The sequence below is a fragment of the Lipomyces chichibuensis genome (genome assembly GCF_038497645.1).
Source record: "Lipomyces chichibuensis strain CBS 12929 unplaced genomic scaffold V1513scaffold_11, whole genome shotgun sequence".
Lineage (NCBI taxonomy): Eukaryota > Fungi > Ascomycota > Lipomycetes > Lipomycetales > Lipomycetaceae > Lipomyces > Lipomyces chichibuensis.
The window spans coordinates 260,231-280,692 of NW_027117463.1; the positions used below are offsets into that span (position 1 = coordinate 260,231).

Consider the following 20,462-nt stretch of genomic DNA (forward strand, 5'->3'; position numbering starts at 1 on the left):
GCCAGGCAGCTGCGGATCACACTTAACCCCATGGGTACATCCTCTTTTTTTCTTTCCCCATCGCCTTCTTGCCTGTAATATAATAGTTACTTCATCAGTTTGTCGAGCTATTATCAATCAGACATTGATTTCTAGCGATCGCTTTGTTTTGCTCTTGTGTTTTGGGGCCGCACATTCTTGCGTGGCAGAGTATCGGTAGCTAACAAAATTTCCCGATCTACAGAGAATCAGCGTCCATACTATTCTGGCGGATATAACCGACGAGAGTCATACCGCGGCAGCGTAAGTCTTTCTATTTATTCGATTGATTCATATGCGATTGGGATAGAGTTAATCAATGATCCAATCCAGCAACGGGATAGATCGCGTTCACCAGCCGGCAGACGACCTTATTCCCGCAGTCCGTCACCAAACGGCGGGTACCACAGACAGCGGTCACCTCAGCGAGGTTACGGTGAATATCAGCAAGGTGGAGGATACGGACACGGTGCTAATAGAGGATTCGGCGGCATGAGTGCGAACAGTAGTCAGGACAGACGTGTTTACGTCGGCAATTTGCCGTATGATATTAGGTGGATGCAGTTGAAGGATTTCATGCGAAAAGGTGAGGCGTTTGGGGGCCAATGGTTAATACTGTCATTAGACAATGATTAACAGTCTTTTAGCTGGTGAAGTTGTTTTTGCGGATGTCTTGACACTGCCGAATGGGATGTCTAAGGTATGCTTATTGGTTCAAGTTGTGACTGTTTGGTCTAATGAGTCAGGGCTGCGGTATTGTCGAATATGCGACATCCGATCAGGCGCAAAACGCAATTGCAACGCTCACAAATCAGGAGTTAAACGGCCGAGTAATCTATGTGCGAGAGGTATTTTCAACGATCTTGAATTCAATTGGACGGCTTGGCGTTTGGGGTGTTGTTGGAGGATTGGTTAGCTGATGGAAGGATGTGTAGGATCGCGAGGCGGCAACACATGGACGCGGTGGCCCACCGGGCGGAAGGTTTGGTGGGCGCGATGGCGGTTTCGGCGGTTACAATAACCCACCAACGCCGTATCAAGGTGGCGGTGGATTCCAGGATGCATCGGGAGGTGCGGGAGTTGGGACCGGTAATCAGCTCCATGTTGGAAATGTAAATAATTCTCAATTGTCTCAGGGGGTGCTGTTTGGGAGAGTAGCATGTTTGTTGTCGGGATTGTGTGTGCTAATTTGATGAAGTTGCCTTACTCTGTTGGATGGCAAGAGTTGAAGGATCTTTTTAGGCAGGCCGGTAACGTTATCAGAGCCGATGTGTTTATGGGTCCGGACGGCAGATCAAAGGGCCGGGGAACTGTTGTTTTCGAAACTGCCGCCGATGCTCAGAACGCGATCAGTCACTTCAGCGGATATGATTTGCAGGGTAGACAGCTTGAAGTTCGCGAGGATAAGTTTGCTGGAGGCGGCGAAGCGGTCGGCGGCGGCCACGGTTTTGGAGGAGGATATGGCGGCCGAGGCGGTTTCGGTGGTCCTCATCGTGGAGGGTTTGGATTCCGGGGCGGTTTCCGTGGAGGATATGGAGGTGGCCGTGGTGGGTTCCAGGGTGGTGGTGGTGGTGGTGGTTACGAGCGGCCGCCTCCACCTCCGCCAAATGAGTTTGTCGATGGTGCGACTAGCGGCGGTGTTCCTAGTAATACTATCCACGTCCGAAATGTATGTATCGCCAGGGGTTGGGTTGAGTTGAGCGCATGTTAAGATCTAATGTTATTATAGTTACCGTGGTCTACTAGCAATGAAGATTTAGTCGATCTTTTCCAGACTATTGGCAAAGTCGAGAGGGCGGAAATCCAGATTGGTCTTGATGGTCGTCCGAAGGGCTCTGGCGTTGTCCAATTTGAGAACAAGGAGTTGGCTGAGATTGCAATATCCAAATTTACTGGATATAACTACGGGAACAGGTATGATTTGACAATACAGTAATTTGGCTGAAAATCGGTACTGATAGCAAACAATCAATAGACCTCTCGGCCTCTCGTATGTGAGGTATGAGAATGGTCCTGCGCAGGACAATGTGGCTCCACCGACTGCCATTGAACTGACTCATGGTGATCAGTAAGGAAAGCTTTTGATGCTTTATTTCAGGACGTATAAGGGACAATTTACGGATGAGCTTCCTTTGTACTATATGCTTACCGTATTTTATTTTTTTTATTTACCTTTTTTTTTTTTTTGCTTTCTTATATGCGCGAAAGTAAGTAGCTGATTCCTGCATTTCATGAGCGAAATAATACGTGTTCATGATTGTTGGGTTTTCTGCTGCGCATCAGTATGTGATACTTGTAAATTATGTTCTGTTTGCCCCCCCACTAAATTTGCTATATATAATGACTATTTGTACGTGTAATAAAAAAGAAAAGTTCGTTAATATTTATGGGGGGTGCATTCATTCGGAGAGTTAAATGTACCTTACAGCGTTAAGCTCAATAGTGCATTTTCGTACTACAGTATATGTATCACTCGCGACAGTTTAGATTGAATGGATAAAAATACAAATTACCATGACACCCGACTAATTATAGGTATATCATTCAAATTATTAATTATTACACCCGGAATATACGGAATTTGACATGCCATTAACGTTGACGTAGCTGAAATAAAAATTAATGTCAAATTAAAAAAAAATCGAATCAAATCAAATCAAAGCACAGTAACTAAACATTTCTCAAACTGGCTTCTCCGACACGACAGTCGCGTCGGCGACGGCAGGAGTCTCTGTCGGTGCACTGTATGCCGGGACAGCAGTTTCTCCAACCGGCGCATCTTCACCAGTCGCCTTCTCACCCAGTGCTGCATCGGTCTGCACACCAGGGGTGGCACTCTCGACGTCACTGGGCCCAGCGGCGGCATGAGTGCGACTAAATCGCAGCCCGAACAACGCGGCAGTCATTAGTACGGTGGTGAAGATGAAAAGGAGCCAGTTTATTGCCGCGAAGGCGATCGCGGCCTTGCTAGTTTGACAGGCGGTTTTGTAGCGGCTAGAGCGATAGCTATAATAAGGGTAATAGCGTGGGTAGTAGTTGTTGTCGTTGTAGTCGCGGTACCAGCTGCAGGAACCGGGGCCATAGATCGCCGCTGGTGCGGTTAGATAGTGGTCAGAAAAAAGGTCTAATTTAGGACAAACTTACCCATGACAATAAATGCAGTAAACCAGAAAACATTTGTCAGAAGCTCAACACCAAGCGGCGCAAGCCTGTGGAAGATACCTCTAGTCCAGTAGATTGGGGCGAAAACAAGGAAGGCGAGTGCTAGGAATGTCCATACTGACACGAAGATAAGATAGCCAGCATCGTTGCTGGAGACGCTGACTGTTTCGGCAGCTAGGCCGAGACAGACTATGGCAAGCACGACTTGCGCGATGCGCAGATATTGCAATACCGTCAGACTGCGGAATGAGAAGGGCATGTCGACAGATACAGAGATACAGAAAGAGGATGAAGAGCCAGAGCGAGAAGAAGAACAAGCAAGATAACAGGGGAGAAGGGTCAATATAAGACAGCACAGATGTGACAAGTAGCTCAAATGAACTTAGCACGCGGAGCACCGTTCGAAGAAGGAAGGGTGAAAGCGTGAAAGCGGTGCAGCTTTGCAGCTGGAGCTGGCGTCGTCACGACAACACCCGACTAACCATTAAAATGATATTGAGCGCCTCATGTGCGTCATCGATCGCCTGGGCAAATACTTGGCCGGTACAACGGCGATGCCCTGCCCCGATCCATTTGCCAGTGTATTAAGAAAGCCAGCAAACTAACAACAGCACACGCTAATTATTATTATATTTATTTATTTATTATGAACACTGAACAGCACAACACATTGGCAGGCAACAGTCTTATTTAATAATAATAATTTATATTCTTTGGGTTTGCGCTTGGTTGGCTGTGTGCTTCAATTTGTGATTAGGCTGTCGAGTCACACTTGTTGCACGCAGATATTTTGAGAAATCTCCGCTTTGCAGATGAGTCAAGTGAGACGACTCACGTGTCACGTGGCTAGGCTAGTGAGCGCTAGAAAACTCTAGATCCTCAATACATGCACAGTGTGACTGGACCTGCATATTTCGCGTTTCTGCTTCTCCGCCAACGATTAATGCACAGTACGCGGAAATGCGCAATAAACTGCATATACGCTTAACTATAGCCGAGAATGAAATTTTATTTTATCGGCTGTTCCGATAGCCGTTGGTTGCATCTTTTTGGTTTGGTGATGTGAAATCTAAGCCAATAATGTCAGATTCATGTTTTGCAGATGTCCCATTTGCCAAATGAGCAATTCTATACACAGGTTTGATTAATGTCGGAGTTTCTTTGGCAGCTGAACATTATTATCTTCTAGTATTTAACGTGGCTACACTCAATTAACAAATTGGTGACTTAAAGACAACCTGTGGTGCTTGATCATATATATACCTTGCTCATTGCTCGGTGCTGAAGGTAGTGGTCGACCATAACGACCAAGTGTTACTGCAACAGATTTATACATGCATGTCCTTCTCGTTTGGAATGATAGAAGATTACTGAGATTCTGATAACAACTTTCCAATTGACTGATATTAACGCCGCCAGAAAGGATGCTTAGCAATCTGCGTTCTCAAAGTATGCGACTAGAAAATAAATATCGGAGGCACCACATAAATTATTCTCTTGATAATTTTAGTCAGTCAGATCACGAAATAGAACAGCCTGAAAACAGACCATCATTTAACCGATTTATATTGTTGAGTAATAATTTGTAGATAATGGTCGCTTAATCGCACTGCAATGTCATGGTAACAGAGTCTTCGATCGGTATTACGATTAACCAATGCATGAACACATAGTATCCTACGCGATTGCACCTAATCAGAATTCAGAAATTGTCAAGTATCCCGAATATACAGATTCATCTACAATATGTTAAAATATGGTATAACTGATTACAACTTCACATGCAGCACGTGACGCGTCGTCGTCATAAATAAGCTGACAGCTGTGTGGCGCAGGCCATTAAAGTTGACGTCAACTAGCACAGCCATTAGCCATCGCGTTCATGCACCGCCCCTCATCAGCTTTCTTCTCATGAGTTTGCATTACACTGTTCGCTGATTTCTCTTTCGTACTTTACAGTTACGGTTTGCAAGAACGGGGATGATATAAAAATAGCCAGAAAAATTGAGTAGTATCGAGTAGTAAATGATTGCTTTCTTTCGCGGTGCTTAGATCAGGTACTGTATTTCAATATCTCTCCGCGGCATCCTTCTGTGACAACTTCGTCGAATCCTCGCTGACAACATCTCGATCCAACAAACCACACAATACACGAACTCGCAACTTTTTTTTTTTGAACAATGGCTGGTGACAGTTCCAGGCTATCAGGCTGTCTGAGCACCGTCGCCAAAATCCCCGTCATCTTCAGTCTACGAATCGGTCAAACCCTACTAGATATTATCCTAGTCGGATTGTCCGGCTGGCTCGGATCGCACTACTACCAGGCCATCTATGGCTTCACGATATTCCTCGTACGTATACGTCCCTCCTAATTCCGTACGAAGTCACCGCTGACATAAAAATGATAAGTGCGCAGTCACAATAGTCAATATCCTTTACCAAGTCCTAACACCACAACTGCTCACCCGCCTACACAACATAACAGCCGTTCTCGTCCTAGAATGTCTAGTAACATTATGGTGGTTCTGCGTCTTCATAGCGTCGACCGCACTTTACTTCGGCCCACTGCGATGTAACGGGGAATTCCCCGGCGGCATGGACGGAAACGATACTGGCGCCACAAAATGCTCGACCATAAATTCGTATCAGAAGGCTGTGATATGGTTTAGCTTGATACAGTGGGTGGTATTCACTGTGAGCTTGGTGATGGTCGTTAGGGTGTTTATTGAATACCGGAGGGACACTGTCATTAACCGTGTCGAAGAGGCGGGCGCCGTGGCTGGGTTTGCCAGCGATACAAGTGGAAGAGGGTTTGCCCGCGACGAAGATGATAATCCGTTTAGTGCAGCAGACTATGACAGTAGAGTTGATGGTGGCGCCGGCTACACCTACCATACCGCAAACGGAGGGTCGCGGTATGGCGAGCAGTATGAGATGGCTGAGTACCCTAGTCCGTATGACGAGCCTTCTTATGAGGGAAGAACTAAGCCTTATACCGCGGTTTAGGACAACAACAATGGCGTTCTGCATAGAGTAATGATGTCTGAATACGGTGTTTTGTACTATATGACGTAAAATAGATTTTACAAAATATTAGATACCACTGAAACGTAGCTAACTTAACAAAACAAACCAACAGAGCAATCCCGAAACTCCTTCCCAAACAGCAAAACAGGAATCTACAAATCCACTCATCAACTGTATCAAGCCTATATAACTATACTTTGTCCAGACTTTGCGAGTATAAATCGTAGGCCGGCAAGGTCATCCTCATTTGCCAATAATTCCTCTAATTCTGATAATATCATGCTTTCTGCCTGCCGAATTTCCGCATTTGCACCTGGGACTGTATTGGCAGTCACAAGTTCCTCGTAGTCAGTTAGGCTCTTGACATGCGTGATCACGACTACGAGACCGGATAGCGGTCCCACGCCGCCCTGGCGCGACTGTTGCGATGTCGGTACCAAGCTTCGCCTGCGCTGCACCGGCTGATATTGTATGGACGGCAAAAGCTGATCATCATTGGGCTGCATGTACGGATTCGAGCCAACGCTCCCACTACTTTCGATACTGGACGCGGAAGTGCGTCTGCTCGAGGTGGGTGAATATTGCTGCATATATTTATGTCTGCTGTGATGGTGATAATGCGGATGTGGGTGGAGTCTGTACGGGTGGTGATATGGCTGTTGTGGTTGTTGTGGTTGTTGTTGTGGTTGCTGCTGCTGCTGCTGCTGCTGCTGCTGCTGCTGCTGCTGCTGCTGAAGAAGAAGCACCTGTTGCTTTAACGAGAATGGAAAGACATTAGAAGAGGTCGCGCCTGTTGACTCGCCGAAAAACGAATAGTTGCCAAACGCAGTCAAGCCAGGTCCACCCAAAAATGATGACTGCGATGTCAACGAGTTGGGCGCCGAGTTGGGCGCTGTCGACGGCCCCTCCGACGGCCGCGGACACCGCAAAAAGCTGGCGAACATTTTCAGTTCCTGTATTAAATACGGCGGAGACAAATGACCGAACAACGAGTGTTCAGGCTGCACCGACGCGTACGAGCACTCAATGAATATGGCCGACAATTTATCTCTCCCGAACTTTTGAGCTGCAGCAATCCACACTGTGCGATTATGTGGGTCCATTGAAACCGAATCTGGCTCAACGTCGCCAAATATAAGAATCTCTTTGCCAGAACTCTTATCTCGCACAAAATAAGCACTCGATTCGTATGCTTTCGGAGCCTTGCCTGTATCGTGCACACACCCATGCGAGACTCGGTACGCCCGAATATCGAGGCCGTTGGCAATGGTCTCGTAACCGTCTTCGTCATCGAAAGAATCCTCAATAACACCCACCAGTTCGTCGTTATCGGCTGTCGTGTCAACAGAATAACCAAATCGGTGCAATGTGACCATGCCTATTGGATCATCGCCTTCGTTAGACATATTGGGCCATATAACGTTATTGAAAATATGCTTGAGCACTCCGTCTACAACCGATGGCAACCCAGCCAGCTTCTTGGGATTCTCAGTTGAGAAACAGCCACTGTTTATCACAAAGCCAGCCAGATGATCTAAATGGGCATGCGTGATACAAACAGCGGCCACTAGCTCCCTCACAACGTATGCGGCATTGCTTAGTGGCGAAACATAAGGTAATAGTCCAGTCCCAAGCTGTTGCTGAGCAGGCGAAATTGCCGACGGAGATGTTGCAGGCCGCAGCGCTTGCAGTACGCCAGACATGTATGTGCCCGCATCGATCGCGACCAGTGTGTTCTTTGCCCACGGCTCAGCGTTAGATTTGATAAGGTAGCCAGAGACTCCATATTCAAATGGCCCACCAGAAGTGCCCTGTGTAGGTCGTCAGAATGCCTTTTCTGCCACAAAAAATCTAAGTGGACGCCGGGGAATGAATTATAAACTAACCAGAACGATCACCTCAAAGGCGGGCGGTTCATTCGCATTCGGCGCCAGAGTTTTGGAGGTCACTGTTGTGGAGGAGATATTCTGGAGTCGTTTGATCTGACTCACCGACTTTATCGACGGATCAGATTGAATACTAAGATACCGAAATCAGGGTCTATCTTTGGATCGTTTGACGCAGACGGTGCGGCTCCTGAGTGAGGAAACGGTGTCTCGGCGTCGCAGTGGGAGGGTAGATATCGATAACAGATATTTGTATGCGTTGTGAAGTAATCAATTGAGTCGTATGTTCTGCAGTGTAGAACTTTCAGGCGCAGGATTCTGTCTGGAATTGCACTTATTAATATCAAGCTGAGAGACCATGTATGACGACGTCACAATCACGAACTCACCTGCCAACTACCTCACTAATGAGTTCGAAACAAAGTATTATTCAGGACTGCTGTCGTGGCACTGCCGGGGCCGTGAACAATGGCGAGTAGCGGATTGAGATCGAGAGTCCCTGGTATCAACTGTCGGAATACACTCCGGTTGCGGAGGTGGCGGCAACTCTTGTTTTGGTCCGTGTTTACGCGTGGAGAATGGTGTTTAGTGCTGTGTGAATAGCATTTGAAGTCAGGCGAGGGCCCCCGTTTTGTTGTGAACGAGTCGAACGTTTGGTAACTGGCGTTTGCTCTAAAAACTCTGTACTACCCAGGATTTCAGGTCTAGCCGTATTCGGTATTAACCCCGCTCACGTTGCCAAATACACTAGTCCCTATATGGTATAGCGCACTTATAGAACACTTCGAGAAGAACGAGCCAAGTCTTAGCGAAAGGCACTAGTAGCAGGTGCTGGATTTTGTTTTGGACCGGTTCAACGAAGCTTTGGTCTGTAGGACGCTACAGGGGTCTCAATATTTGTCAGAATATCGAACCCATACAAAATTATCCTATTACTTGTTTGGCCATGAAATAAGTTATTGGACTAATAAATCCTCATCTAACAACAAGACGGCGCTCAACATTCCTTTCGCTCTGACTAATATCATAGTATTCAGTTTCTTCTAATAGTAAAAGTCACAGTAATCTTCGACAGCATCTGAGGGTTGTTGCATGCATTCAACCATAAGAGCTCTAAAATACAAACCATCTTACACGTTATTAATATTGACATCAATGTCCGCCTCCATGTCCGTGTCTGTCCGCACCATAGTTCGAACCTTGAGGATTCTCATTCCCAAGGTGATATCCGTCCTTAAATGCAGCACTATCTCCCGGTCTCGCTCTACACCAAAATCGCGTAAACTTGTCATTGGATCCTGTACATAGAATATGCCCCATAGGATGAAACTCCATAGACCATATCGCGCTCTCGTGCGCATATGGAACAGATTGTACCGGTTCGAAGGATCTGGCTGTTTGGGCCACGGACGCAGTTTGCGAAGTTGAACTTCCTCCAGTCGACACAGCTGCGGATGATAGCGATGCAGTCGAACCAGATTGATATGTGTCTAGCAAATAGAAATGAATTGCACCATTAAAATCGCCCGTCGCCAATAACGAGTGATGAATCGGATGCCAGGCCAGCGTTGTAACATCGCAACTTGGACCTCTAAGCACCGCAATATCTCGCATCATTCTGATATCAAATATTCTAGCTGTTTGATCTCGCGCTGAAGTCGCCAGTAAGTCACCTCTCGTAGGTTGAAACTGGGCTCGTGTGATCGTATTCTTGTGACCGTGTAATGTAGTTAAACATTTCCCAGTTCGCGGGTCCCAGAGCTTGACCAGATTATCCTTTGATCCACTCACTATCAGCCCCTTTGTTGGATGCCAATGCACGCATTTCACATCCCATCCGTGGCCCGTCAATGTCCGTTCTTCCTGGCCCTCGTTGAAGTTCCAAATCTTGAGAGTACTATCATCGCTCGCCGTCACAAATTTCGCATCGGTAGGCGAAAATGACAAATCTCGGACGGCTTCCCTATGCGCCGCCAAAACCTTGACGTTATTCATATTTGGCTGCCAGTATTTTACGATACCTTCCTGGTCTCCAGAGAGAAACCAGTCGGCGTTATGTGACCATTCTCCGGCACGAATAGCTTGATCATGTGCCTAAAGCCGATTAGCTCACCTATATCTCTCGACTAGACCGAAAATACACGCCTGCATAATAGTCTCAAAGTTAAAACTCATGCCATTCCATAATGTGAATTCTCCACTGCTACTCGCTCCCAGCAATCTTCTTCCTTCAGGTGTCCACTACAAACGTCAGAATTTGGTGAACCATCTGGAGTTTGATAGAACATACACGAACTAAGTTGACAGGATGCCGCACTTTATTAACGCTTGAATGCACAAATTTCACTGTCGTACTGCTTATAGGATTGTCGCAAAACGCGGAGGGAGGAAATACCTGGGCCAAATTAATTTAATTCTGCACATATATCGAGTGACTTACATCAATAATGTAATCCTTTTTAGGTCGTACTACACCAGGCTCCTTCGAATATGGGCATACAACCCGCTTATGACGCCATCGTGCCACAGTACCAGTATAATCCACCGTCCGCCGGTGTCCAACCTTGCGCTGTTGCGGTTGATGAGACTGTCCTTCTTCGTAGTCATAGTTAAACTGAACGGATTGCTGTGATCGTTGATTATATCCGCCTTGCTGTGTATATATATTCCGAGATCGTTTATGGTAGCTGCTCGACCCGTAGGCCTCGTCGGTTCGTGTGTAGCTGCTCATGGATGAAGAAATGAGACTGAAGATCGATGGAACCTCGATTCGGACAAACGAACTGAAAAATTCACTCCGGATGTCAAGTCAACAGTATCTATCGCTCATCAACCAATTTGCAATATTGAGGTCGGTTTAAATGGAACGATGATCACCGAATATGAAATTATAATTTCCTAGCCGAATGTTAGACGACAAGGCATGACACTTCTAGGGTGAGGGTTCGTTGCCAATGTGTATAGTGTCATTTCTCGACGTGTTTCTTAATGTCCACGTCTGAATTCATACAGGCTATAATCGGTGCTTACTCTACAGTTCCCATTGGTATACGGAATATCTTGCATAGCTGTATTTTATAGCAATAATATTACGTGCATTTGCGAGATGGAAAGAGAAAGAGCATCAAATAAAGTTCGACGCTCGCTGAAGCAATTGCAGTTGCGAATCGCGACATCGGTTTAACATCCACTCCACCTACCCCTGACGCCGTAGCTTTTCAGTCTCAGCCACGCGAAGTGGCTCCCTAGCTCATCAATGAAGCAAACTGACAGCCAGCAATGCGGTGTATTGGTCCTCACTAACGGTAGACCAAAGTCGTTGAAATTGTGCAATTTTGGTGGAGGATAGATTCTGGGATAGGTTTGCGTTGTCGCGTGGCCGTGATTAGGCTTGTATGTCGAGCGTTGGAAAATACGGGGCCCAAGTCCCGCCCTTGGGCCGGTTCACCTTGGAAAATGACTCGGCGCATGAGCTCGCCTATGATGTGACTACGCAACCGACATGTCTGATATAAAACGCTGCACACTGCCATACTATGATCTGCTACATCGTCTAACTTTCCAAGGCCATACTATTCCGCTTCATTGTTGATTGTATATAGCCCAATGCCTGCTTCTCACTTTGATACTTTACAGATCCATGCTGGGTTCGTTCGTCTACATCGCGTTGTCTTCTTTGGTTAGCTGATGCTTCAATAGTCAGAAACCTGATCCTGAAACTAATGCCCGTGCGGTCCCTATCTATGCCAGCACCGTATGTAAATCATTTATTATTGGTTCATGGAAGTTTGACTTCATTACTGACAAATATCGGTCAGTCATTTGTCTTCAACGATTCCGCGCATGCCGCCAGACTTTTCGGTCTACAGGAAGCCGGAAATATCTATTCCCGCATCGGAAACCCGACCGTGGACGTGTTTGAGAAGCGAATAGCCGCACTTGAAGGTGGAGTTTCGGCTGTTGCTGCTAGCTCCGGACAAGCGGCCCAGTTCATGTATGTAAATTCCCGCTAGCTGGAAGCCAACTCTTCGAGATATCCCTAACGGTATACAGGACTATTTCTGCACTTGCAAATTCTGGAGATAACATTGTTTCGACGTCGTACCTTTATGGTGGCACTTACAATCAGTTCAAGGTCTTCCTCGCTGGATTTGGAATTGAGACCAGATTTGTGAAAGGTGATAAGCCCGAAGATTTCGAGGCTCTCATCGATGATAAAACGAAGGCTATTTATGTTGAGAGCATAGGAAATCCTCAGTATAAGTAAGCTCTATATATCCTATAGATGCTTTGTTTGACATACTCCGATATTAACGGCAGTTTAGCATTCCCGACTTCGAGAAGATCGCCGAATTAGCACACCGAACGGGTATTCCGCTTGTTGTCGACAATACTTTCGGTGCGGCTGGATACCTCGTGCGTCCATTCGATCATGGCGCAGACATTGTTGTTCATTCTGCTACCAAGTGGATCGGCGGCCACGGCACCACTATTGGCGGTGTCGTCGTTGATGGAGGCAAGTTCGACTGGAAAGCCCATGGTGACCGATTTCCGAAGTTCGTCCAGCCAAGTGAGGGCTACCACGGCATAAAATTCATCGAAGCTTTTGGAAATGAGCATGTGTTTGCAGCTCGTGTCCGAGCTGAGATCTTGAGGGACTTGGGATCTACATTGAACCCATTTGCCGCTTTCCTGTTGATCCAGGGCATCGAAACTCTCTCTCTGCGCCTCGATCGCCACGTTTCAAACGCTCTTGCCCTCGCTCGGTATCTCGAAAAGTCATCCTACGTCTCCTGGGTCTCGTACCCCGGTCTCGAAAGCCATCCATCCCATGAACTCGCAAAGAAATACCTTAGAAACGGTTTCGGTGCAGTCCTCTCATTCGGCGCAATTGGCGGTTCAAATGTCGGTGCTCAGGTCGTCGACGCATTGAAACTAGCTTCGAATCTCGCTAATGTGGGCGACTTGAAAACATTAGTCATCGCGCCACACTTTACCACCCATCAGCAGCTTACTGACGAGGAGAAGTTGGCCTCTGGTGTTAGCGTAAGTATTCTCTTCGAAGGTTTTGCTAGTTTGCTTTAGGTTATTCGTTTGCTGACGAAATTGCAGCCGGACTTGATTCGAGTTGCTGTGGGTACTGAGTTTATTGATGATATCATTGCCGACTTCGAGCAAGCCTTCAAGGCCGTCGAGGCTGCTAGATAGTGCATCCACTAGTGCGATTAATGGTGAGCAGTAGATGACGTATAGGTATATCACGATGAGGCGGCGTCTGTACCCCTCGATTGGGTCGAAGTGAAGAATAACGAATAGATTATTTTTCACGCAGTCACAAGAGCTTTCGAGATTTATACGATGTGAATACAGCAGGCTTAAAACCCGTTTTAGTATATGCCGAATCGTATTCAAGCATCAGAAATAGAGTCGCCCCAATAGTTCTTTCAAGAAATCGAAAACTTGAGACAGGAATTAACACGATGCTTTTTAGATGCCAACCATGTCCATCTAGATACTAAGAAAAGGAAAACAAATAACCCAACCCGAACCATCAGTTTTACAACCATCACAATAACGTAGTTACTTTAGCTTACTTATTAACCCATTCAATAAAGCACAAAAACTCACGGATTTACACCAAAAGCACGGCATTAACACAGCCATCCCTATCAGGCTCATTCGTTATCTGCGCGTATTTACCCCAGACGACCTTCCCTCCGGCAGTAACCAATCCCAACTCGCTAACGTTTACCTCAATGATCGTTCCTTTGGTCAAAACACCAAGCTGAGTATATAATGGATTCTGAGGATTCTTCTTGACGGACAAAATTGGGAGATGAACAGTTACCCCGAGTTCAGGATGCGTGATATTTGCCTTCTTCTGTCGCAACGCGGACGGTCTGATTATCCGCTCGAACTTGACCGGCCGTCGAGTGAATCCCTCACCAACGAACGTATGCTTCGTAATCATGCGCTTCCAGCTCTTCCGCTTTGACTTGCCGGTTTTGACAACCTTGAACATCTCCTCTTCTGAGATACCGCGAACTTTAGGCAACGGCACAGCAAATTTCGCCGCCTTCTCCATACGCTTCTGCTTAATCGACGTCGATAATGCCTTGGCCTGGTTGGTATTCTGACGATCAAGAAGGTATGCTGGCAATCCATCGGGATCATCAGGCGTGCTGGTCGTCGTATTTACTGTCGACTTCTCATGCTGCTTGATCCTAAGAAGGTATATTAGCACACCCTATTCGCTTATAACACATAAAATCAAACCGCACTTTTTCCTCATTTCAATCTTCTCAGCGTGTCTCTTCTTCGCGAACATCTTCGCGCGGAATCCCGTTAACCGCTGCGCATCTTTCGAAATCCGATGCGATTCTCTAGCTTCCCGCTTCCGTCTACACCATTTCGTTAGAAACAACTATCCTCCCCCTAAAAATGTAGCACAACAATAACGTACTTCCGCTCTTCATGATCTAAACGCCGGCCATGCTTCTTAATATGTTCTTCAATGTAATCGTTTTGCGGCTAAAATAGTTAGATCATAAAAGCCAGTTCACAATATTTTATTGTCTCCTTAGCTTACCATTGCGACCTGTCCTTCTTATCCCAAGTACGCAGTATATATACAAATGACTCTCTCCAATATCTATAGCTCGGATGGTGAGAGAGAGCAATGAATTATTTGCCGTGACTACTGAATTTTCATGTAAATTTTTGTTCGAAGAAAATCATAAATTTCGCCCACGAACTTGGATTAGGGTTGGAGGCAATGAGCATATCTGTCCTGCTACATTGAATAATGGAGGTGATCTACGTACCCCAACCCGATGGAAATTGAGCTTGAGGCGATACGGAGTCCAGAAGTGACGATGTTCTCTAGAGATTGCGTAAGCATTTAGTAGAGTTCGTCATTATATACATATTTTGTTAACGAATCGCTTAGACCATTGTTGGACATCATGATATCAGACATGTAAATAATTTGCAGCACACCAGTGCCGGATCGGGTCTGGCGAGACTGTTGCCAGATGACAGACGGTGTCCCATTAATTGATTGTTTTGGCAAGGATGAAGTTTACCGACTCTTGTTCCGAAATCTGCTGTATGGCTGACTACAATAAGGACAGTTGTGCCCTTACAATACGAAATGATTAATATTGTACAAATCCATTGTTAAGATATATATTAATACAATAGTAAATCATTCAGGAACACATCGGCGGCCACCTTCTAGACATCATCGCAGCGGGCATATGCTTTTTCGTCATGAAGACCTGCTTCCTGGTAGTCTAGTATTCGTCGCGTCTTGGCCTGCTTCGACAAGACATACGAACAGTATGTGTCAAACACATCCTAGAATGTATCAGCATCGCACCGCTGTCCGTGTCATGACAGAAGTTGAAACTTACCTTTAGAAGCACTACCAGGCAGCCACCGATCAGGCTTCTGACGAGTCGATCTTGAATCCGCTTGGACAACTTTGGAAATACCTTGGCTAATAAGCTATTCAATAATTAGCATCCCGTACATACTATACAGAAGGCAAAAACATACTCTCCCATCAGTCCACTGAGTGCTGGATATACCAACGCACCAATAAAATTGGAGGTAATATTCTGATTATTCACAATAACACCCAAATTGCCTCTTCTCAAATTTCCATTCAACTCCACCACCAAATTCGGCTGCATTTCCCCATCAACTTGAATTTGCTGCGGTCCCTCTGCGTCTTCCAAAGGCTGCGGGAGCACTTCGTCTAAAGGCTCGGGTTCGAACAACGTTGAGCTAGTCGTCTGAGCTTCTCGCTCCCACTTTAAGCGTTGGGGAATGATATATCTCCTATACAACGCGCCATGCAATATTCGCAAAACCGGAAATGCGTAGATGATTGTGTCCGCTATGTTTAGACCGGGACTAACTTTCCGACGGAGAGAGATGGCCAGTGCTGTATTTACGGCCGCATTCGCTGGGACTGAGTTTCTCCGGGACATGACGAGCATAAGGGGAATTGCCGCTACTAGTGAAGGCCCTATCGACATCGTTAATACCTGCGCGGTTCGAACTTATGAATTTCACATACTGTGCAACCACCATCCCGAAAATATTCCATCTACCACTTTCGGCAGAGCAATTTTGCGATTATGATACGCCAACAGTTTCGAATACACTACCTCCTCCAGAGACCCAGACTCCCTTGACCATCCCATGACTTTTAAGCTGTCCTCTAACGAACAAACACAAAACACAGACACCATGCCATGGACATACAATGCCGTGTACGTTGCAGACGTCGCACCTGCCACAATCGCAAGAATAAAAGCTGAATTTGCGGTTCTCGTTGCTAACCTCTCTAACCCGCGTCGTAGCCGTAGCGAGAGGCTCTGGGACTGTATGACATGGATCATTGTGCCGCATTGTGGACAGGGCATTGCATCTTTTGATGAGGTGATCCAGTCGAGTAGGCATGATTCGTGGGCTGTAAGATTGCATTTGCAGGGGTGTCGCCAATTAGAGGTGCTGCCGCCTGGTGGAGGGTCGTTAGATGTGCCGAGACAGATCCAGCAAGTTCGGAGATCGGATTGTTGTGGTGGATCGACTTCGGACATGACGCGTGCAGATTAGCGTTGCAACTTATACACAGTAGATTTGCTAAATTAAAATAAGAAGTATTTAGTTGACTAGTTACTCTTCGTTTTAAACGAAATCGGTCAATTTGCTATCGAGCTTGGAAGGTGGCTGAAGTCTGGCGTATCGTCACAATTGCGGAGATGTAACAGGTTAGTTGTCAAACGAGCTTGATGACATAACCCCGTCAACTCATTCGAGAACTTAATGCAAAACCCATCACGAAAACCAACGACAAAATGATAATGCAGAATACAGGATAATTGGATCTATGGCTTAAGGAATATGCCATTATCATAGCATGATTAAATGATCTATGACAATTTAATAGGGGAGAACAGAACATAATGGAAGAGACGCCAGTAACAACACAGTCACATCCACCTGATCCTCAGCAGTCCAATGCTACATCTTCGACGCCGACTCCACCGCAACTCGAACAGCCCATCAAACGCGGCCGTGGACGTCCCCGGAAATATCCACGTCCACTGGACTATGTCTCTCCGGTACGCAAACTCACTCCGTCGAAATCAACCTTCGAAAGTGCAAGTTCGTATACATCAGCTCGGATAGCGCCTGAAGAAATTGTCACATCGTCAGGACGGTCTGCGCGGTCGTCGAGACGGAATGTCGATTACGCGAAATTGGGAAATATTGAGATATCATCGGAAAGCGACGATGATGCCGTTGAGAGTACGAAATCGTTGACTCCGACAATTGGTCAGTTTACAAGGCGACGAGGACGACCGCCGAAGGATCCCACGAAAGGTCCACGTCGTCCGTCAAAGCCAAAGAGCGACGTCGTGTACATTGAGGGTGATGATGATGACGACGAAGATGTGGAGGAAGTCGACGACGAGGACGACGAGTATGTCGCTGATAAGGAGCCTCAAGAAGAAGACGATGATGCTGATGCGGATAATATAATCGAAGGAGAGGACGACGAGTCTGAATATGATCTCGAAGAAGAGGACGAAACTCCTAAGCGCAGGAAAACAGCTCGAATACAAAAGTCCGAACGCAAAACTGCAAAGAAGTCGAAAATGGCACTGACATTTGGGGGGGGGAAGGCTACTAGGAAAACAAAGGATTCCGTTGAAGGACGGATGGCGTTGTTTTTCGGAAATAGGAATGCACCGTTGATGGAGGGTATAGAGTACAGGAATAAGTGGGTCAATGAATTATCGGGATTAAGACAAGAATTACTGGAAGATTCTATATTTCCTCCGGCAGACGAAAATCAGATAGATTTATCGCTCCAGAAATTGGAGACAGCAGAAGAAGAGAAAGTGCGGTTCTTCTTACCACCAAGAGAGCAGGAGCTCGTTTTTGAAATCGGAATGAATGAGCCACTACCGAAATATTCGATCAAAGCGAACGAATCCGCCAGTTTGCGCGATCTTACGGACGGCAAACGCGAAGGCTTCCTGCTACACACGGGTGGCTATGTAACTGGCTGTCAATGGGCACCGTTGCGCGATTCAAGTATGTTTTATATCTTGTGCAGGCTCAATAAAATCGCTAACTAACGACCGTAGATACACAATACGTTGCGGTTTCGATAGTTTCCAAGATAGACGAATATGCAGTGTCAATGTTTGACCGGACAGCGTACGACTCAGTCATACAAATTTGGAGAATGGATCTTGGTCAGCCAACGTCGTCGCCCGCTCGACTGGCGCTGTGCTTATTACATTCCTGGGGAACGCCGTGGAGTTTGCGATGGTGTCCGGAGGCCAAGTCGCAAAGTGACAGTACAATAGGCTGTCTCGCTGCCGCATTTCAAGATGGAAAAGTGAGAGTTATTTCTGTGCCCGTTGTTAACTCTTTGGATGTGCAGTACTGTAAGTTAATATTTTGCAATCATTGTACGAAATTTACTAACTTGTGCAGTAACAATCGATGCACCGGCTAAGGAGATAACGCTTCCAGGAATGTCAATTACGTGCGTGACGTGGATGACACCACATGTCGTCGCCGTCGGCTGCACGAACGGCTTCCTAGCTACCTTCGACCTCTCAGTTGTAGATGAACTTGACGACGACGACGACGACGACGACCAACCACCACCAATCAATGTCCACGCCTCTCCAGTATTCTGCTCGCCTGTCCATCAAAGCGCTATACTCACACTGGAATCCGCGGCTCCAAATTATCCACATATCCTAACAACAACCTCAGCAGATGGATACACTCGCACGCTGGACACACGCGATCCTCGATCTTCGCGCGCGGCTGCTTATCGGACGAAAGGGTACTCGTCTGCCACAACCTACGTACCGTCTTTGAACGCACTTATTACCGTCGAAGATTCCATTCTAACTAAGATCACGCCAATCCTAAACCTATTAACGGACATAATTTTCACAAGACACGAAGCTAGTGTGATGTGCATTGCATCCGGAAAATGCCACCCATTTACAGCAACGGGAGGTGCTGATGGTGTTGTGACCGTCGGGAATCCGATTGCGCGCAGTCTAGTAGGGAAGAAGCTCACTTATAAAGATTGGCCCCAAACACGACTTTTTAAGCTCGAGTATAGCGAACTTGAGAGGAAGTTTCGGTTCGTGGAAGGGTACAAAGTTGATGTTATTGGGTTCAATGGTAAGGGAGGAAAGGGCGGGTATTTAATTTATCCTGAGACAGTTTGCGTCACGAGTTTAAGTTGGAATTGGAGAAAGGAGACTGGTGGATGGATTGCTTCCGGATTTGCGAATGGACTTGTGCGGATTGAGAATTTCTGTGTATAATAGCATTCGATTATGTAAATTATTTGTCTATTAGTTTGCACGGGAATATAAAGGGGAGAAACGACCGAGAAATTGGGCAGATGCACGATATCTAACCGGCCAATACACTATGCTGATAAGAATGCGCATGCAATCCAACTCGCTGTTGTTCCTTTCGTCCATTTGTACAGCTAGTTATTTAGAGAACGAGATCATTGTAGTCATTTATTGTCCTAAGTTCGCCTGGACTTATCCGATTATTCCAACGTCTCCACGATTACCTATTGCTTGAGCCTTCAGTTAAGCCCGACTTTATCCTTTCCTGTCGAGAAAAGCATTTACAGTAATCATGCATTCGTTCTTATGACTATTTCAAAAGGTTGAGTAACCTCCCGCCTAATAAGAAGGGTCGGTTGACTTCGTCGTCATTCGGGCGAGTAGAGCACACGTAGATTAAGACAAACTACGATCCAGCAATCTCATAGAAGGCTTATTCAGAGCATCGTCTCATCACGCACGGAATTCTTATCAGAAATGGGTTTTCCTCTGTGCAAAAGATCTCACTTTGCTTTTAAAGGCTTGCATTTGATTATCTCGTCTGGTTCATGGACGTTAAATATATGAACCCCCCTTTCACCAGAAAATAGTTGTGGAGTACCTAGTAGCCACCACCGCAATGCCAAGATCGACTTTTTCCCTTTTCACATAAACCACCGGCCATGCAGCTGCCATGTTCCATGCAACGCGTCCGCAGGCCCGGTTCAAATTGCTGTCGTCTTCAAAAACCAATTTTATACAAGTATAAATCTGCAAGCTGCAAATGAATATAGTTCTAAAGTGAATGGAAGAGAAGGAAGTGTAGGCCATGGTATCACACTCGCCGGCCACGGCTCATCATCACACCACCACCCCGGGTCATCAGACCGATCACAGCAATCCTGGCGCAGAAATCATAGTGAAAATAGAATCATTAACGATCACAAAGGAGTGTCATTTTTCTATTGCGTCG

At 46.3% G+C, this 20,462-nt stretch overlaps 9 protein-coding genes across 9 annotated transcripts; 4 read left to right on the forward strand and 5 right to left on the reverse strand.

Annotated features, from left to right (window-relative positions):
- Positions 1 to 510: 510 nt before the first annotated feature.
- V1513DRAFT_378018 (uncharacterized protein) lies at positions 511 to 2,090 on the forward strand (the record flags this gene model as incomplete). Its single annotated transcript, XM_066894968.1, has 7 exons — positions 511 to 604; positions 666 to 718; positions 765 to 866; positions 954 to 1,130; positions 1,217 to 1,687; positions 1,748 to 1,932; positions 1,994 to 2,090. The coding sequence occupies 7 exons, from the start codon at positions 511 to 513 to the stop codon at positions 2,088 to 2,090; spliced, it is 1,179 nt and encodes a 392-aa protein (XP_066754198.1).
- Positions 2,091 to 2,448: 358 nt separating this feature from the next.
- On the reverse strand, positions 2,449 to 3,754 carry V1513DRAFT_478756 (membrane-associating domain-containing protein). Its single transcript, XM_066900281.1, has 2 exons — positions 3,163 to 3,754; positions 2,449 to 3,109 (listed from the first exon to the last, which is right to left on the reverse strand). The coding sequence occupies exons 1-2, from the start codon at positions 3,437 to 3,439 to the stop codon at positions 2,700 to 2,702; spliced, it is 687 nt and encodes a 228-aa protein (XP_066754199.1). The 5' UTR covers positions 3,440 to 3,754; the 3' UTR covers positions 2,449 to 2,699.
- Positions 3,755 to 5,084: 1,330 nt separating this feature from the next.
- V1513DRAFT_413468 (uncharacterized protein) lies at positions 5,085 to 6,278 on the forward strand. Its single transcript, XM_066895770.1, has 2 exons — positions 5,085 to 5,531; positions 5,590 to 6,278. The coding sequence occupies exons 1-2, from the start codon at positions 5,361 to 5,363 to the stop codon at positions 6,184 to 6,186; spliced, it is 768 nt and encodes a 255-aa protein (XP_066754200.1). The 5' UTR covers positions 5,085 to 5,360; the 3' UTR covers positions 6,187 to 6,278.
- Positions 6,240 to 8,184, reverse strand: V1513DRAFT_442909 (cAMP phosphodiesterases class-II-domain-containing protein). The gene has a single exon (XM_066897733.1). It carries the CDS (start codon positions 7,908 to 7,910, stop codon positions 6,390 to 6,392), a length of 1,521 nt encoding a protein of 506 aa, XP_066754201.1. The 5' UTR covers positions 7,911 to 8,184; the 3' UTR covers positions 6,240 to 6,389.
- Positions 8,185 to 9,033: 849 nt separating this feature from the next.
- V1513DRAFT_442917 (WD40-repeat-containing domain protein) lies at positions 9,034 to 11,193 on the reverse strand. The gene is made up of 5 exons (XM_066897734.1): positions 11,046 to 11,193; positions 10,534 to 10,991; positions 10,384 to 10,488; positions 10,239 to 10,334; positions 9,034 to 10,187 (listed from the first exon to the last, which is right to left on the reverse strand). Exons 2-5 carry the CDS (start codon positions 10,822 to 10,824, stop codon positions 9,246 to 9,248), a joined length of 1,434 nt encoding a protein of 477 aa, XP_066754202.1. The 5' UTR covers positions 10,825 to 10,991; positions 11,046 to 11,193; the 3' UTR covers positions 9,034 to 9,245.
- A 506-nt stretch (positions 11,194 to 11,699) lies between these two features.
- On the forward strand, positions 11,700 to 13,301 carry V1513DRAFT_458069 (Cys/Met metabolism PLP-dependent enzyme-domain-containing protein; the record flags this gene model as incomplete). The annotated part of the gene is made up of 6 exons (XM_066899670.1): positions 11,700 to 11,740; positions 11,793 to 11,847; positions 11,912 to 12,087; positions 12,147 to 12,356; positions 12,419 to 13,139; positions 13,179 to 13,301. The coding sequence occupies 6 exons, from the start codon at positions 11,700 to 11,702 to the stop codon at positions 13,299 to 13,301; spliced, it is 1,326 nt and encodes a 441-aa protein (XP_066754203.1).
- Positions 13,302 to 13,408: 107 nt separating this feature from the next.
- Positions 13,409 to 14,794, reverse strand: V1513DRAFT_442923 (ribosomal protein S8e/ribosomal biogenesis NSA2). Its single transcript, XM_066897735.1, has 4 exons — positions 14,683 to 14,794; positions 14,557 to 14,624; positions 14,375 to 14,494; positions 13,409 to 14,317 (listed from the first exon to the last, which is right to left on the reverse strand). The coding sequence occupies exons 1-4, from the start codon at positions 14,683 to 14,685 to the stop codon at positions 13,726 to 13,728; spliced, it is 783 nt and encodes a 260-aa protein (XP_066754204.1). The 5' UTR covers positions 14,686 to 14,794; the 3' UTR covers positions 13,409 to 13,725.
- A 471-nt stretch (positions 14,795 to 15,265) lies between these two features.
- On the reverse strand, positions 15,266 to 17,096 carry V1513DRAFT_478760 (uncharacterized protein). Its single transcript, XM_066900282.1, has 4 exons — positions 16,180 to 17,096; positions 15,654 to 16,128; positions 15,509 to 15,602; positions 15,266 to 15,452 (listed from the first exon to the last, which is right to left on the reverse strand). The coding sequence occupies exons 1-4, from the start codon at positions 16,703 to 16,705 to the stop codon at positions 15,330 to 15,332; spliced, it is 1,218 nt and encodes a 405-aa protein (XP_066754205.1). The 5' UTR covers positions 16,706 to 17,096; the 3' UTR covers positions 15,266 to 15,329.
- Positions 16,899 to 19,673, forward strand: V1513DRAFT_442928 (uncharacterized protein). The gene is made up of 3 exons (XM_066897736.1): positions 16,899 to 18,209; positions 18,263 to 18,568; positions 18,618 to 19,673. Exons 1-3 carry the CDS (start codon positions 17,072 to 17,074, stop codon positions 19,472 to 19,474), a joined length of 2,301 nt encoding a protein of 766 aa, XP_066754206.1. The 5' UTR covers positions 16,899 to 17,071; the 3' UTR covers positions 19,475 to 19,673.
- Positions 19,674 to 20,462: the final 789 nt, after the last annotated feature.

What these genes read in the sequence shown, in the direction of transcription:
- V1513DRAFT_442928 (XM_066897736.1), top strand. Translation starts at nt 17,072, where the DNA reads ATGGAAGAGACGCCAGTAACAACACAGTCACATCCACCTGATCCTCAG. An exon ending in GGCACCGTTGCGCGATTCAA is followed by an intron (nt 18,210 to 18,262) that starts GTATGTTTTATA and finishes TAACGACCGTAG; the next exon opens with ATACACAATACGTTGCGGTT. An exon ending in CTCTTTGGATGTGCAGTACT is followed by an intron (nt 18,569 to 18,617) that starts GTAAGTTAATAT and finishes TAACTTGTGCAG; the next exon opens with TAACAATCGATGCACCGGCT.
- V1513DRAFT_442917 (XM_066897734.1), bottom strand. Translation starts at nt 10,824, where the DNA reads ATGAGCAGCTACACACGAACCGACGAGGCCTACGGGTCGAGCAGCTAC. An exon ending in AAAAGGATTACATTATTGAT is followed by an intron (nt 10,489 to 10,533) that starts GTAAGTCACTCG and finishes AATTTGGCCCAG; the next exon opens with GTATTTCCTCCCTCCGCGTT. An exon ending in ACTTTGAGACTATTATGCAG is followed by an intron (nt 10,188 to 10,238) that starts GCGTGTATTTTC and finishes AATCGGCTTTAG; the next exon opens with GCACATGATCAAGCTATTCG.
- V1513DRAFT_442909 (XM_066897733.1), bottom strand. Translation starts at nt 7,910, where the DNA reads ATGTCTGGCGTACTGCAAGCGCTGCGGCCTGCAACATCTCCGTCGGCA.
- V1513DRAFT_478756 (XM_066900281.1), bottom strand. Translation starts at nt 3,439, where the DNA reads ATGCCCTTCTCATTCCGCAGTCTGACGGTATTGCAATATCTGCGCATC. An exon ending in TACTGCATTTATTGTCATGG is followed by an intron (nt 3,110 to 3,162) that starts GTAAGTTTGTCC and finishes TAACCGCACCAG; the next exon opens with CGGCGATCTATGGCCCCGGT.
- V1513DRAFT_478760 (XM_066900282.1), bottom strand. Translation starts at nt 16,705, where the DNA reads ATGTCCGAAGTCGATCCACCACAACAATCCGATCTCCGAACTTGCTGG. An exon ending in TTCGGGATGGTGGTTGCACA is followed by an intron (nt 16,129 to 16,179) that starts GTATGTGAAATT and finishes CGATGTCGATAG; the next exon opens with GGCCTTCACTAGTAGCGGCA. An exon ending in GCCTGGTAGTGCTTCTAAAG is followed by an intron (nt 15,453 to 15,508) that starts GTAAGTTTCAAC and finishes GATACATTCTAG; the next exon opens with GATGTGTTTGACACATACTG.
- V1513DRAFT_413468 (XM_066895770.1), top strand. Translation starts at nt 5,361, where the DNA reads ATGGCTGGTGACAGTTCCAGGCTATCAGGCTGTCTGAGCACCGTCGCC. An exon ending in ATGGCTTCACGATATTCCTC is followed by an intron (nt 5,532 to 5,589) that starts GTACGTATACGT and finishes AAAAATGATAAG; the next exon opens with TGCGCAGTCACAATAGTCAA.
- V1513DRAFT_442923 (XM_066897735.1), bottom strand. An exon ending in TTAGATCATGAAGAGCGGAA is followed by an intron (nt 14,495 to 14,556) that starts GTACGTTATTGT and finishes GAAATGGTGTAG; the next exon opens with ACGGAAGCGGGAAGCTAGAG. An exon ending in AAGATTGAAATGAGGAAAAA is followed by an intron (nt 14,318 to 14,374) that starts GTGCGGTTTGAT and finishes ATACCTTCTTAG; the next exon opens with GATCAAGCAGCATGAGAAGT.